At 41.0% G+C, this 16,548-nt stretch overlaps 1 protein-coding gene across 2 annotated transcripts; it reads right to left on the minus strand.

The window, feature by feature from the left end:
- Positions 1-1,845: 1,845 nt before the first annotated feature.
- Positions 1,846-13,621, minus strand: IL4R (interleukin 4 receptor). Of its 2 annotated transcripts, XM_059826288.1 has the most exons (9): positions 13,516-13,621; positions 9,573-9,714; positions 8,538-8,692; positions 7,298-7,452; positions 6,527-6,683; positions 5,620-5,719; positions 4,929-4,998; positions 4,713-4,789; positions 1,846-4,611 (listed from the first exon to the last, which is right to left on the minus strand). In XM_059826288.1, the coding sequence occupies exons 1-9, from the start codon at positions 13,583-13,585 to the stop codon at positions 2,430-2,432; spliced, it is 3,108 nt and encodes a 1,035-aa protein (XP_059682271.1). In that variant the 5' UTR covers positions 13,586-13,621; the 3' UTR covers positions 1,846-2,429. The 2 variants fall into 2 exon arrangements, with proteins under 2 accessions (XP_059682271.1, XP_059682272.1); XM_059826289.1 differs by lacking the exons at positions 7,298-7,452; positions 9,573-9,714; positions 13,516-13,621 and having other exon boundaries at positions 8,538-8,619.
- Positions 13,622-16,548: the final 2,927 nt, after the last annotated feature.

The raw sequence follows: 16,548 nt of genomic DNA on the forward strand, positions 1-16,548 counted from the left end.
TGGTAGGAGCCTTCCACTAGCTAAAAAGGACATGCTTAGAGGGTCCCAGCCTTCAGGAATTCCTCTCTCGGGAGAGTAAGCTGCTTTTGCAAGCACCGGCTGGTCCGCAGGAGGTGCGGCTCAGGCCAGTACACCTCACTGGCACTCCTGGGAGCCAACCCAAAGTCAGAACTCCCACGCACTCCAGGCTGATCATCATCTTAGGCCAGAAATGCGTCATTTGAAACCTACCTGCATTTTATAGCCTGGCAATAAATAGCTCCAGACGGCAAAAGCAGAGGCAGTGGAGGACAAAACATGAACTTAGCTCCCGCTGCAGTCATGCACCGTGCCTATCAAGGGACAAGGGGTGAGCTGGCCAGCCGCCCAGCCAGCCCCGGTGTTTATCGCCAGTTCTGGGTTATACAAAGACATTGGAATAGGGCTCCCTCTTCTCAAAGAGTTACAGTTTGATTTCACCGCAGAAATACTGAAGAGAGAAAAGGAGAACACCACCAATGCACAGAAAGCCATCGAACAGAAATGAGCAGGCAGGAGGGCATAGCTATGCAGAAAAAAAGCCAGGGAAAGGCAGAACAAAGCTGGGGCTCAGCAGAGAAGCGCTGCAGCAAACAGCTTTCCAACCCTGGCCTGAGCAGACCTCTCCTGGCTGCTCCAGCCAAGTGCAAGCCTTCCAGGAGGATTTCTCAAAGAGCACAAGGGAGAGTGCAGGAGCAGAAGGGGAAGAAAGCACCACTGGTGTCCCTGGGCCTCCCTTAACAGCCCTGTGCTACTACAGTAAACAGTGAGTAATGCATTCCGGTTAGCTGCAATAACTAGCTGTGAGCTTTTGCTTAAACTTGACTTTGCTTGGATTTAGGGAAGTGAGTCGGCTTACCCATGAGGCAGACCATGGCCTCTACGCATCCTCCTATTCCACCATTTCACTGCGGGTTTGGTTGATGGGTCCTGGAAAGCCTCTTCATCTGTTTGCCTCACAGCCCTCCCACTTCACAGAATTTGTGCTGATGTTTAGTGCAGCAGTGACTGCCCTCACGCAAAGAAAGAGTATTTCTGATAGAATTAAACCTCCCCTGAGTGAAAATAAAATTCAGCCTGGTATTTTCAGTAAAAACAAATAAATAACATGTTCATCAGCACCTTAGCTACAAGCAGTTAACATCTTTCACTAACCACCACCACCTTAGTGAAAGTGAGCTACAAGCCAGTGCCTATACAAATATTATCACATCTAAATACAGACACTTCACTGAGAGTCTCCTTCCAGGGCCTACACACCCTTCTGTACCGCTGCGAAATTGATGCATAGATACCTCTGCTACTTGGCCAACCTGAACTTTGAAGAGAGATTTGCAGTACAAAATTCTTTCTTACAAAACATGTTAAACCTGTTTCTGTGCTTAGCATTACGGTTTCCTTCCTTATGAATGGCAATGCAAATAGGGTTTTCTAAATAATGACAATACACATATATAAATACACATTATATTACTTAACGGTTCTTAACTATTTTGTGCCACTGTCAGCATACTAGGCTGGAATTTACCATACCAAAACATATGATAATGCCCTAGAAAAGTTCAGAGTCGTGAGTAAAACTTTTGGAACAATTATCCAACAAGAAGTATATGCTGCCAGGCATAACTCTCATTCTGACTGGACAAGAACAAGAAGCCAAAAAAATGCTCCATCAGTTTACGGAGTCTGACCATAAACTGGCTAAACCTTCTGGGAAAACACTCCTTAGAAATGTCTGATTGCATTTACAGCTGTAGAAGTATGAAATAACTCTGCTTGCTTCTACAGAATAAGAAACTAATCATCAATAATAGCATTGCTTAAGCCCAAATGACAGTAATCTTTATTCCAGGTCTTGATTGAGCAAGTATAGAAACATACACCCCAGGCTGGGGCTAGGCACGCAGGACCTCCCTCCTCCCCTTCTCCCCCAATAAATAAATTACAGAAGCTGTGTGATGCTGTCAGTGGAAGTCAGTCACTTCCCCTTTGACCTGCACCTAGGTCCCTTCCAGCTGTGTCAGCACCTTCCACATCACCTTTTTGTGCTTCCCAAGCCACATGCAGAGCCAGGGCAATAACCACAGGAGCTGTACTAAGAACTCCCTCTTTCTGCAGCTGCTGCTCACTTTTAGAGCACAATGACAGCCAGAGAAACTTCAGCTCTGGCTTCGCTGCCCCGACAGAGTTGTAGCTGCCATTGTTAGATGCTAACCCCTGATGCTCCCCAGGGGCCGGTATCACATACCGGTTGCCAGCCCTGCAGCAGGCATGAGTGTTACAACCCACTGAAACCATGCCTGAACTGTAGCAGCCCTCACTTCAGGTAAGATTGGAAGAACAAACAACGTTTCAATTTGCTGTACAGTTTATTTCCAAAGACTGGTTTGGTTCAGTCTTGGCGAGGGTGTCTAGGCTACCTTCATGTAGCAGTTGTCCTCCTGTGCATGGGCTGGTACAAGTTTCATTTTTTTGTCATTCTTCCTGTTGTTTTCCATCAAAAGTTCTACTGGTCTTTTTTTAACTGCAGGTGCCAGTCTGGAACCCTCACTGTGAATGGTGTGAGAATCAGGACAGGAGTTATCCACAAAAAGAGGAGGTGACAACTTGTCCGAGACCAAGAGCTCCAGGGGCTCTGCAGTTTTTCCTTCTAAGTTTAGCCCACTGCTGTCCAGTGATTCTTCTGGTAAGCTAGCTGCTGAGCCACACCTCCTGCCCACCACATGCTTTATCACCTCTTTATTTTCCCCTGCACTTCCAAGTTTCCTCAAGTGGTTGTGTGTATGGCAGTGAAAGTCAGTATTTAGTCTGTTAATGCTGCTCTCTTGCATTCCTTTATCCGTGTAGTTAAAGTTAGTACGTTTTGTCCCCTTTATAGCTCTTTCACGGCTGTTAAAATCTTGACAGTTCAGCTCTAACAAATGCGACAGCCGTTCATCTCTGCTGGTATTTTCATCTTTGCTCTCACTAGACAGCTCATTAGAGTTGATGATCCAAAGGCTGCCATCACTAGTCTGCGCAACATTCTCACTAGAGGCTAAACCTGGGACAATGCTGCAGTCAAAACCCTGTACAGTCAAACATCTGTGGTCATCTGTCCTCTGGTCAGGTTCACAGCTCATGGTATCTGGAGGTGTTTCTCTCAGGCTGTTGTACAGAAGATGAATGACGGGTTCATCTAGTGACCTAGAGATAACCACACTGTCATTGTCACAGTATGTACCAATACATTTAACTGCATTATCAAAAGGTTGATAACCAGATGTTTGAGGTCCAATGGGGCAAGAAATTGTATTGCCTTTCTTTTCAACATTTTGATATGTTACGTGCTTATGTATTTCTTCCTCTGGCAGGAAAGCTGAAGCACTGTCATTTGCATGTGTGGAGAAAGATGGAAAATCAGTGTGTTCTGAACAGGTGTTTTGAAAATCAAGCTCAGTGCAAGGAGATCTGTAGTTGGTATAACACGTCTGATTGCTAGGGGGTCGATAAATTTGATCTGTGCAGCTAAGTTCTGGTGTCTCTGAAAACTGTGCCAAAGGTGGTGAGGAGCACACATTTTCAAAACATGGAGTCAGGCTACTGTTAGCCACAGACTGAGACATGAGGGTATCAAAGCTCTTGTATGCAGAGCTACTTGGTTCCTTGAACGCAGACACAGGAATATCAAAGCTCTTGTATGCAGAACCACAGGGCTCCATGGATGGAGAGATAAGGGTGTCAAAGCTCTTGTAGGCAGAACCACAGGGCTCCATGGATGGAGAGATAAGGGTGTCAAAGCTCTTATATGCAGAGCTACACAGCCCCATGGATGGAGACACAAGGGTATCAAAACTCTCGTGTGCAGGGTTGTTTATTCTATCTTTTTTGGTCCCAAAGGATGGTTTATTTGGAGATTCCTGGATCAGAACACATGAGTCATGCTGACTTTCAAAACTGCATGGAAAAAGGCTTTGATGAACCATATGTTGAAGATCTCTTGCATCCAGAGAAGTAGAATTTATGCTGGAGCTCTGATAGCCAGATTCAAAGGATCCTTCTGATTGTTCTGACTTCTTGCTGGCTGTACTACAATTGTAGTCATCTTGAGAGGCTTTGGTGAAAAGGGAGACTGTGTAAGAAACACCACATGGCTGCTGACTCTGGGCTGCACTTTCTTCTGGATTTTGCTGTGATGGATTTTCTGACTCAAGTTTCTCAAAGGTTTTATTCTCACCTGTGATGATGTCTGGGTCTTTATTGTCTTGCATGTTGTTTTCATCTGCCAGGAGCTCAATAAACATGCTAGCTAGTGCATCATTGTGTTCAGTGTGCTCTCTGAAAGCAATGACACTGCTCTCACAAGGCTCAGATATGGGGATCTGGTCACTAGCCTCTTCCTGGCTCTCAGCCTCAATGTCGGTTAAACATTCACAGATTTCTATAGACTCTTCAACTAGAATTGTCTCAGGGGTTAAAACTGCACTGCTGCCTTTTGGAAACCACTCTGCAGACGTGCTGTGGCAACTGCAAGATTTCTCAACATTTCTGATATTATCTTTTCCCTTGAAGTTTTGGCTTGATAAACTTTGAGCCAGACAGTTCTTGCAACTTCTGTTTTTGGAAGTCAAAAGGAAAGGACAGTTAATGTTTATGTAATAGGAAACTACTTTATGCTGTAAAGCAGAGGGTTTTTTTTCCTTTATCTTACTTACATTTGGTTTTCCATGTGACTCTGCTTTAAGTCATGGAAAGGGAACTTAATTTCATCAATGTAGCACAAAACTGAAAACTAATAAAGATACAAATGAGATTTAGAACACATGTGAATTGTATTTAGTATCCCCTGCACTAGCCAGACAATAGCACTTATTACATATTCTACTTCTGGTGATCAGGAAAAGATATTTTTTGCAAAGCCTTTAAATTACCTTGACATTTTTTACGACCAAATGGCTCTTTGCTGGATTTGGGATTTGATCCCACCATTCTTTCTTCACTCTGCAAGGGAAGAATTAAAATTGTTTGCTTTGACTGCATTTTGGCTTCATCAGTGTACACCTCCCTCTTTTGTTCTTCTCTCCCTCTTAGCCATCTGCATTGCAGCAACAGGAAACGCTTGTTCTGTGCATCTCCAAGTGCTGCTTTTCATTAAACTAGTGCAAAGATGTTTGTATGTTTGGTGCGTGACTGCTCTGCACAACCACAGTCATATGTTCTTCTAATCATGTTTGAAATGATGTGAGAAACAGATAGGATCCCACTTTCACATTACCACTAAAAAATGTAAAAAGAAATACAGATATTTAACCATCGTTACTGGAACTCCATCAAAGACTGGGGTCCAAAACTGACAAACCCCATAACTGCAGCCTGTTTTGGATGCTGTAACAAGCCCATTCTAGTAAGATTAATAGAGAATATTCAGTTATCTGTTCAGAAAATGACAGAGTCAACTCATTCATGTTTATAAAACATTTGCTCATAGAGAGCAAGATAAAGGTGGTGAGGAAAAACAAAGCATTACATTCCTGTACGACTGGACATTCAGCTAATCAATAGGAATACTGGTATCTGTGCAAACTGCTACCCTATAAAACCTGTGAACAGCATGATACATACTTGGTAAAACCGAAGTAACAAATTACAGATACTGCCATGATCAGTATGCAGGATATGGGAACGGCCATCTGCAGAATGTCTTCAGCTGTTACTTGGTAATCTGTTAAATAAACATACATATTTAGATGTGTATGTGCGTAGAAATACAAGTACTGGCAATACCAAATTCATTGCTCTTCTTTTGCACCTTAAAAAAAAAACAAAGCTCCTTGAGAGGATGTAAAATAAAGCCTCCAGCAGATAAATAACAGAACATACACAGCTACCAGTGGTGATGGTGTGTGGCATGTCTGAAAGGTCAATGCAGGTACTGCAGTCAGTCACTGTGAGTGTTAGGAGCTGGGAGAGCCAACGTGTACTGTGTACTGAGGCCGTTTGTCAGCTCTCAGGGACAAGCCTGTCACACAGTCCCTAAAATGGCATTATCATCTCCATTGTAGTGCAGCTATGCCTCTTGCCTTTCTGTTGCTCTTCACAGATTTTTATAAGTCCTCAGCCCTCTGACGGTTGAAGTATTACTTAATTTGCAGCCTAAATAGCTCTTGTACATTTATACCCGCTTGCTCTTACGTCAATGTTGTTCTTTAGTTTAAATATCTCTTCTCCTTCCCTGGTGTCTCCTTCATGAAATATTTATAGAGAATAAACACATCCCCTTTCAGCCTTTTTTTCACAAGGCTAAACAATACAACTTCCCTTGGTCTTCTCTTCCTTAGTTTCCCCAGGAGCTGCCTTTTTACGTCTCTTCTCTTTGGAAGCCTTTACAGATGTCTCCACAATAGATTCAAAAGGATGAAGATGATGATTCCATAACTCTCCTCTGAGAGGAGAGAGGCAGGGCATATATGATATGGTTTATAAAACGATACCATCCTTTTATCAAGCTGCTATTTGTTACAATACTTACCACAGTGAAATTCAACTTCTTCACTCCATTCACTCCAGTAGGCCGGATAGTCTGTATAGTTACACCTTACACTTGCAACATAATCATAGCCTCTCCTCAAGGAGCTTGCAGTAATTTCAAAGCTTTTTGCCTTGTAGTTAATTGCTTTTACAGAAACCTGAAAAGAAAGTGAGAAAGTTCACTCTTGATTTCTTTATGAGGTGAAGGGTTAGTGACAGCAATTAAGTAACACCAGTGTTACATGTTTCAGTGACCTTTCAGAAATGAGCAAATGAATGACTCTATACCTAATCTGCTGTGTGTGATAACTGTGTTTTGTTGTCATTAGCAGGCAGTATTTGTGACATGCCACCATGCATGTTCTTCCCCTACCAGAAGAAGCCCAGCCCTTAAGTGCTGCATTGTTCAGGAGGGTGTCTGAAATGCCTCAGGTGCGCCACAGAGTCCTGAACAGCCTCCAGCTTCCTGATGTCTGAGGAGCAAATGAAGTCCAGGGAACAGAAGCACTGTGTTTTCAATCTCCGCCCTGCCTACTGTGAGCAGCAGATCATTTTGGGGTGGCAGTCAGAAGAGTTTCAATCCTTTAAAGCCCAGCTGAACCACCTTGTGGCAATGTGACCTGTGGCAGGTGTGTGATCAGGAACATTGTGGGACTTGTCCTGGCTGGCCCTTACACCATTATTCATTAAATGTTTTCAAGACTTTTCAGAGGATTTTTTAAACCTGAAAGCTCCAGAGAGACAGAAAATGAAGAGACTGGCTGTCTCTTACCTCTGTTGGGTGCTGCTTCCTCCAGTATTTCACTTCATAGATGACCGGCTGTCCATAGAGCATGGATGGAGGAGAGTAGCTCTCCTCCCAGCTCAGATTGAAATTACCATTTTCAACTTTCTCAATGGTAAGATTTTTGGGGGCCCTTGGCTTAACTGTATGTTAAAAAATACAATTAAGGAGAACATGGCAATGGGAAAGCATTGATGGAGAGAAGCAGAGAGACAAACATTCACCAGAGACCAGAATCTCATCGCAGTCAATGCATGGAGCCCTTTTCACTATGCTGTAGCACAAGGATATAGAGGCCAAACCAGAGCAACTGCGAGGTATTCATTAACAAGCACTGAATCTTCAAGCTGGCTGAACAAACTGCAAGTTCAACCTTTTGGTGCACTGGATGCAGCTTTCAGCCTGGAAAAATGGGAACAACCTCCGCCCTCACAACAGCATGCTGTGCCGCGGGGTAGGCACAGAGCTTCTGACAACTTCACAGCCAGGCTGTCCCGGCTACCCGTCTCTTAGAAACTGATGCAGGCTCCTGCTTATTCTGCTGATAAGCAGCAGTGACAGTCAAGTATTCTGAAAAGAACCAGCTCATCAATGCAGATGAATGCCTGCCTAAGGTATGTGAATGATTTCTCTGAGTGCTTGAGGTGACAAGTATTATGAACAAGCACACTGTTCTAAACAAATGAGGCGCCTAAAGAGAGACATGAACTGTATCTATCCTCTATCCTGTGAAAGAGCAGAGTCATTAACTTTTTATCACTGGTCGTTATAATCCAATAGCAATTGCTGTAAAAATCTCTGTCAGGGGGATGATTCAACTAGCATGAAAAATCAAAGTAGAGACACGAATGGAAGAAATTTCAGTAGGCATAGCCTAGCGTCTTTCAGGAAACTGGAACTAGCACATTCCTCTTCATCCTTGAGTTCTACAGCCACAAGTAAAATGCACTAAAGACACGTCTAAGCCCCCAAGCTACTGCTGGCTGGCAGCTGGGAGGCTACAGCTAGAGGAAGAATCACTCTCTGCTTGCCCCGTTATTTATACTCTTTCCTTAAAGAGTCTACCCCAGAATCAGGTTTCTAAGCTAAATGGATTTTGCATTTAAGCCAGCTTGGCACTTTTCACCTCTGATAAGGAAAAACTGTTCCAGTGACACGAATGAGGAGATAGCTAGGATTGCAAAGCCTGGAACCAGATGTCCTAGTGACAAAGTAAACAGTTTCTTACCAACCAGGGCTGGTGTAACACTGTAATTCCACATAGCAGTCCCATTGAACTGTAGAGCTAGAATATAGGTGAGGCCCGATACAAAATAATCTGGACATATTGTGCAAGTGCACCTTAAACTGTCTTTTCCATTCTCAGGGACACACACGTGATTTCTGAAAAACAGGCAGAAAATTATGTGATGTTTAGAGTGTGGCACACTATTTCTTGAAAGGGTGAAATCAAGCTTCCCAATGGGTAGTGCTAATCAAATCCGAGACAACCAAGCTGAGTTCCTAGAAACGTTTAGCCCAAACAAATCTAAACCAAAACTGAGCTCCCCCAAACTCCCAAACAACCCACCCTCCCCAAACACCCCTTGGATATCTGTATCACACAAATGAAAAGCTTGACAGAAAGGCTAAGGATTGATCCCAAGAGGACAAATTAACACCCTTTGTCACACTTCAACCTCTGAAGGAGCGGACTGACAGCTTGCTAGTATAGGAACAGGATTACTATAGTGTACGAAGTGAGGTTATTTGCATGTCTGTGTGGAAAAATCATATGGAGAGAAACAGGAGAGCCCAGATGCATCTTCCTTTGTAGGAGGTGACGACTGGCCCTGCTGCAGGACGGGGACAACAGTCTGTGCTTGAACATGGAGTTAAACTGTATGCAGAGATAATCACCTGGGCTCTAGGGGAGAGTACCTTTCACAGAGGGTACAGTCTGGAAAATCAGGTAAGATTTCTCCTGAAGGAGGTAAAATTTTGCATGAAATGAAGATTGAGTAAACTTATGAGAGCCCCACCACTCCTACAAGTAGAACTTGATCACTCCTCTGTACTAAGAGTGCAGAGAGGTCTGCAGAAGAGTAGCCCACTGAACAGAGTATGCTGTTAATTGCAGCAACCCACGTTCCTCCTGGCAAGAATAATAATCTGGATTACTGTTTGTCCCAGACACCCATGGCAGAGGGGGGGAATCAAAGCTGGTAATGGCTATAGGATATACGAAGTTCCAACAATGATAATGTAACATCTTAACACTTACGGCAGAAAAAAAAATTCCTTCCTGTAGTAGAGCAGGAATTCTTTGGAACAATTTGTTTGTGCAGGCACCTTCCAGTGACAAATCAGCTCTTTGTCATAGTCAGTGAAGCATGCAAATTCCTGTGCATGTCCTGCAGCCATAACTAGGGAGAAGCAGCACGCAATGAGAAGAGAATCAAAATAATAAATTGGACTAAGCAGAAACATTAACTTTTCCATCTAAACAGAGCTACCAACCCTCTATATATTAAGTGAAAGCATTGTTATTTTTCATGTTCTGGGTAAATGGAAAGAGATGCATGTCACCAAAGGTCTCCACCTTTCTGGAGACAATGTCTACGGTCGTGGAGAGGAAGAAGGACTGCAGTAGTAATATTGAAATAGAAAGGCACAACTCATCCAACGCAGTCTTCCAAGCATAGAAAATCTGATTGTGATAGCTCTATCTAAAATACATCAACATTTAATTATAAAACAGCATCATCCTATGTGTTAAATACAAAAGGTTCAAAAGCCAAAATGCAGATAATTAACAGAGTCAGACCAAGACCACTGCCTACACGAATGTACTCATGCTTTATCTACAATGGTTCTAAGCTTCCCAAATGCATGCCCTCTGCCTCCCCAGAGCAGTTTGCCATCACCTAGATGATCTTCCTGTCACAGGCTTCTAGTATACACCTTTTCTTAATTTCACTCTGCATTTCCTGTTCTGTCTTCTCTACTTTTCATTGTTACGATAGTGTTTGGAGACCTGGAGAGATTTAGAGTCACATTGTTCCAGGCATTGAGAGGGTACAGAAAAGCCCAAAGTCTCTGCACTCCCCATGTCGCGTCTACAATCTCCTTCACTGGCAGTATTTAAGGAAAAAATAGAAAACATTGGTCAAAATATCCTTGTTAGAACTGGAAAGGGAAATGGAATACACAATCCTCAGTATCCCTTCCAGCCTCATTTTCCGTTATTTCAATGCACTCCACATGAGTGAAACAAGGAACAGGAGAGGAGGAGCTATGTGAGAGTAAGGCCATGCTGTTATTAGGACTAACAGTGTGCCAAATGTGGTACTGGAATGTGATCATTTCTGAATGAAACAGTCAGAAATAGCTAATACTTTTATCATCCCAGACAGTTCTTTGCCTTTGTTGATGTTTGACTTCTCTGTTACTGGTAAATATTAACAAGATCTCCCTTTTCTTGCACAAGTTGTACAGATCTAAATCCTTCCCTCCTGCTCTACATCTCAACTCCCTATAAAAACTTAGGATAGCTTTGGCTGGTTTTTAGAATCCTATTAATTGATATTTTTCTGATCGTTTCCTAAGGGATTCTGCTAGAAGGTTTCCTGTAGCAATTATCCAAAGGCCATATAAAGACATTATTTCATTTCTCCATAGTATGTAAATAATTTTGTTTACATGACCCAGCACATTACTCACTCTCCATTCTTGTAATTTACATTGCAAATTCAAGATTAAGTTGCCAACAATTCACATCCCGTAAGGTCCCTGTCCTTCAGCCACTGCTGCTTCACAGACTTATTCTTTCCAATGGGTACCTAAGTTTCAGATTATTCCTCCCAAGCAAAACCTTTTGTTGTCAAAACCACCTAATTTCATTTTATCCTTCCTACATTTCTACTTTTCTGTAGTCCACTCATGTTATTTGTTCTGATGTAACTTCTGCATACTGTGATACAGTCCAGTATCTGCAAATGTAATAAACATGATGGTCAGATGCCTTTTAGAGGACATGATACGTTACATACAATGGGATCTACCACCAGACCCTCTGGTACTTCAGAAAAAAACATGACTCAAAGAAACACTTAATTGTTTAGTACTGACAGTGTATGGTCTTTCACCCTTGTTAAAATCCACACATTGCTTTCACTTGCCTTTCTAAAAGGCCTCTCATAAAACTTGACTACCAAGCAGTCCTGGATCACTTGAGTAAGCTTAATAACCTCAGTGAGGCTCACTGACACAAATGAGGACATATGGCAATGTCAAGGAATCATTTAAAAATTCTACAAAAACCATAATCTACATTGTCTGGTATATTGACTGGTTATAAACCTAGAAGTGACTGCAGCTCATGGTTTCATTAGTGTTCAAATATTTAGAAAAAAATTTGGTTTGTTTTAGTTACTAAGGCTAGATATTTAACTTGTAGATAAGAACTATCACTCTCATATCCTTTCTGGATGGCAGCACCACATTTAGTTCCCTTTTGTTCTGCATGGTCCCTAACTCTTCCAAAAACCCCAAGAATCATCAGAAAAACAGCAAGTTGAAGATTAAACTTCCGCAATACTGTTAACAGTCACACTGCTCATTTATTTTAAAAGAACCATTACCTATTTATGCTGTTGCTGTTGTTTATATTTGGTTGCCATTTGTGTTTTTAGTTTCTTTTTTTTTCCACTTTGAGATGTACTTTTAGAAGAAGTACTAACATTTTAAGCCCTTTACAGATGAATGTCATTATTTTTCAATGTGTTAATGATCTTACACTTTCAAGAATATGCCAATTAAATGAAGCTCTTCCTGCTGTGTTAAGCTATGATGATTAGCAGCTTTACTTTATCTTGCCTTTCAGTCTCCTCATGTCTTTCCAGGATTCTAAATTATCTTCTGTATTCTTTTCCTGGGACCTTCTTCCTTTTCCATCTCTGGTACACTGTATTTTCTTTAAACCTCAGATATTTGAGAATTTCCTTTTGAAACCACATAGAGTACAGAGTTTGTTTTCAGTTCGTGTAGTTAAAAAAGGGAACTGAAATACTGGATTTCTTTTTTAATCCTCAACTAGAATACCATGCTGAAGAAACTTAAAACGTGTAGTTAACTAGGGGGGAAAAAAAATAATCTATAAAATTAAACCTTGATAATTTACAGAAAACGTGGGATTATCTAGATTAGATGACCCAGCCAATGCGCTCTTGCAAACCTTGATCTTTCTCATTATTTCATATTATATTAGTTCACAGTACATAAGAAAGTAGCTAATAAACCTTCTTTTTTAGAGATGGTCTCTTTTTATTTTTCTTTTAACTATTTTGGTTTGCTTTTAAAAAAAAAAAAGAAAGAACACCAAAAATCTGTAGACTACTGTGGAACTACTTAAAAACTACAGAAAGCAAAATGTAAGATTCATTTTCCGGAGAATAAAAATGCATTGTCAGAAAACATGATTTTATATATCTAACTTGTCTTTATAATCAAATATCATAAAAGATACAAGGAAAAAACAATTTCCATATTCAGCCCATGCCACTTGAACTTCAGAAAATAACCAGCAGCATTAAGCCCTAATGCAGCTACACGTCCTGCCAGACCATCACATGTCAGTCATCTGCCCCTGTACAGGCACAAGTCAAAGCACGTAATGTCTCACAGCAAGCGCCTACAAAGTTTGTTCAAATCCAGTCAACTAAATTACCCAACTTAGCAACTCTGCACACTTTGGAGAACACAAACTGACAGATGCCCTTTAACAGTAGAGCTACAGGCTCCATTTCATGAGCACAGCTCCCTCAAGGTTCTGCATGATGAACAGTGGCAGTTACGAAAATAAGCAAATGAGAGACTAGTGCTTTCTACTCCTACGGGATTTCCACAAAGATGTCCCTGGGTTATTGCTGAGCACCTTGTTTGCAGCAAGGTCTCCAATGGAGATTAGATAATGGGGAAGCAGGGAGATGACTTTCCAAACCTCAGTTCCTCCTTCCTGAAAATTCCTATTTCTTCTTGCCCTTATGGAAAAGGTCAACAAAAAGAAAAAAAATCTAAGCATTTATTTTAGTATACAGGTATTTCTGACATTTGAAGCTACACATTTTGTGTTAGTTAATTAATGGTAATAGTGTTGCCTACTAGTCATGGGAAAATGCTGTCGATAAAAACTTCAGTATAACAATTTAAAACATTGACAAACGTACCTTCATTTGTTGTATACGAAAAGAAAAGGATCCACAGGGTATGTGGTGCAGCACTTGGGAGTCTTGCCATCGTTGACACTGGCCAGGTTCAGCAGGACAAGCTGTGCTGAAATTCTGCCAACAGAAAACGTTATTATAAGCTTATAGCAGTGTCCCAGTTAAGGTAAGGGTGTAGTTCTTCCTACTGCTGCACCAGATTTTAGGATTCAGATCCCCTGCAGTGCCTGATCCCCCTCAAGTTAGCTCAGGGAACAGCGAGAAGTGTAGAAGAATAAGGATAATACAAATGACCTAGGAGACTTTTCTGCAAAGTTTTAATTACAGAGGATACTCGACTGACACGGGCAGTGGACCTACTCTTTTCAGCTACTAGAAAAGCAAAGCTGCTCATATGTGAAACACTAAAAGGGTAAGCACTAGACCAAAATCATTGACAATCAACATGTCACCACGGCCCTACGATTCCACTCAAGACAACTGAGAGGATTTAAGAATGAAGTGTCTGACCTATTGACCAAAACATTTTCCCCAAGTCCTACCACCAGTACCCTAGATAATAAGAAAATCATCCTCTTGAAAAAGACTTTAGCAAAGACCTCTAAGCCTTGCTTCAACAGAATGCAGATTCATTATACCAGTAAATAATTAGAAAGAAGTTGTAAAACACATACCTAATCATGATATAACCAGCACAACTTCGGAGAAAGAAAATTATGCAGCTTTTATATATTAGAATTATTTAAGCATAGCAAAGCTGCTTAAGTAAACTGAAAACAGATGAAATAATTAATTTAAGACTTTCAAAAACCTTATTTTCCCAAGATTCTTTCGCTGATGCAACATAGCCACTTAGTGGAAGATCATATTCTGGATTAGATACGGCTACCAGCTTTCGTATCACTAGAAATGTATGTGATGCATTTAAAATTTTGGTAAATTTGTAGGTGAAGTCATGCTAACTACTATGGAATAACCATGACTTTGCATTCAGTATAAAAAGGGAAAAAACTTGTTCAGCAGCACATTGTCTGTTAATACACAACCCTTTTGTCCCTTCCTCTCATGCTCTTGGTACTTTCTAATCTCCGAGTCAAGACACGGTGTCCTTACTACCTGCATGCTACAGTTGCTCTGCTTACATCTGCCAAGTTCCCAGGTGGCATGATATTTTTGATTTCAAAACCTCATGGTTCTCTCTGTGTGACTGAGTAAAGAGCAGAGAACTTCTCAGAAGATCGCCTTTAGCAGGACAGCGGTGTTGGGCTTTCTGCAGAACTTTTGTTAGATTCTGAAGTAGAAGAGACCATTGAAATGTGTTTGTTGATGCTGGTTCAAATACCCTCTGCTCCAGCTACCACAGCAGAACCACCTTTGACACTTCTAACAGATTTGAGTTTCACCAGCACACACGACAAAAGGAATTGGCAAGGGATCAGCAACTCTGCTGTGGTATAAACTTGTTAAGTGATTAGCTTAGGAAAAATTTAATGACCTTTTGGAAGTATGCATGTGGGCGCTGTATACATTTAAGGATGTGCAGCCCCAGAGGCATGCTACCAAAGCCATATCCCCTCAAAAACCTGCAATCTCTAAAACTGGGAAGATTCTCAAGCACAGCTGCTAAATATTTCTTGTCAAATACTCAAACAGAATAAACACAAGGTAGGCAACAGCCAGACTCTTTCTCAGTTGAGTAACGGACACAAAAATCACTTCTTTATAAAGAAGACCACACCTTTTATTAATAAACATATCTACACCAATCAAACTGTTGTGAAATGTAGCAATAGAATCTTAATTTTTTTCAGTATATTTAGAAGTACTAGCACTTCACTTATGACGACTCTTTACTTTGGTATGGCAGATTCAGACCAAGGCAATTACCGCACAATCCAAGTTTCTGCGCTTGTCAGAAAAGTCATGTTTAATGATACCACATTTCTTCCATTCTCACGTGCATGACTGACCAGTCTTTAAAACAAGCTTCTAAAGATTAAACATGAAAAATTTCAGTCTTAGAGGTTAAGGGATAAGAACATAGCTAGTGAAACCAGAAGATTAGAATGGAAACTCTTTTGTGACCTCCTCCGAGGCAGTTACTGCACATCTAGTAATAAAGGACATACTTGAAAGACGCATTTCTCATAAATGCTCCAGAAAACTATTGCTCAAGAGCCGACCTTTTCACATTTTGGGAACAGACAAAACATGACTGAGCACAGATCTTTTGAAAAGAACACAAGTGCCTTTGCTGTTGCTCAGGAAAAAAAAGAGCATAAAAAAAAATCCTTCTTCTTTTCCTCCTTTTTCCCGGAATTCTCAAGAGAGGAAGCGTTAGCTTTCCAGTCTGTTGTTAGTAACACTGTCACATGACTGGAGTTCTGAGAAACTCGCAAACCTTTGCCAGAGAATCCTGTACCACATAAGCACGTATGAATCAGCAGATGGCAGAGAAAAAATATCTTCCCCATAGGAGAAAAGATCTGCACACGTTGATGAAAACGGAGTTAACCCATACCTCTAATGAAACTGCAAACTTTTTTTTTTTTTAGTAAGAGTAGTGGACTATAAATCCAATGCAAAGGGAGAAAACTTTAAAATGGCGTTAGCTTTCCTGTCTGTTAGCTGTTAAGTTTTTCTTTGTATCAGATAATGAAATACCAATCTTAGAAAATGTATGTAACACACATATAGAATACTAAAATCACAACAAACCCAGTAATCCCAATATATTTGTGGAAAGTAAGGTGTAAAAGACACGACTTCCCCAAAACAATGAAAGAAATCTCTATCAGGGCTAGAAGCATGTCTATGTGATTACTGGCACAAGTTATGGGCTTTTATCATTTATCATTTCTGCCTCTTGAAAAAAAAAGCGATGTGATTGAAAAGATTTCATTTACTGTCAAGAAAAACAGTAATAACTTCTGGTCTGGGCTTCTAAATAAATTAAGGTCGTATTTAATCTACAGGCATAATTTGTAAAATTGTTAAGCTCAAAGAGTAACTCATGCCCAAAAGACAAGCAATAGT

The sequence above is a fragment of the Gavia stellata genome, chromosome 18, assembly GCF_030936135.1.
Source record: "Gavia stellata isolate bGavSte3 chromosome 18, bGavSte3.hap2, whole genome shotgun sequence".
In the NCBI taxonomy this organism is placed as follows: Eukaryota; Metazoa; Chordata; class Aves; order Gaviiformes; family Gaviidae; genus Gavia; species Gavia stellata.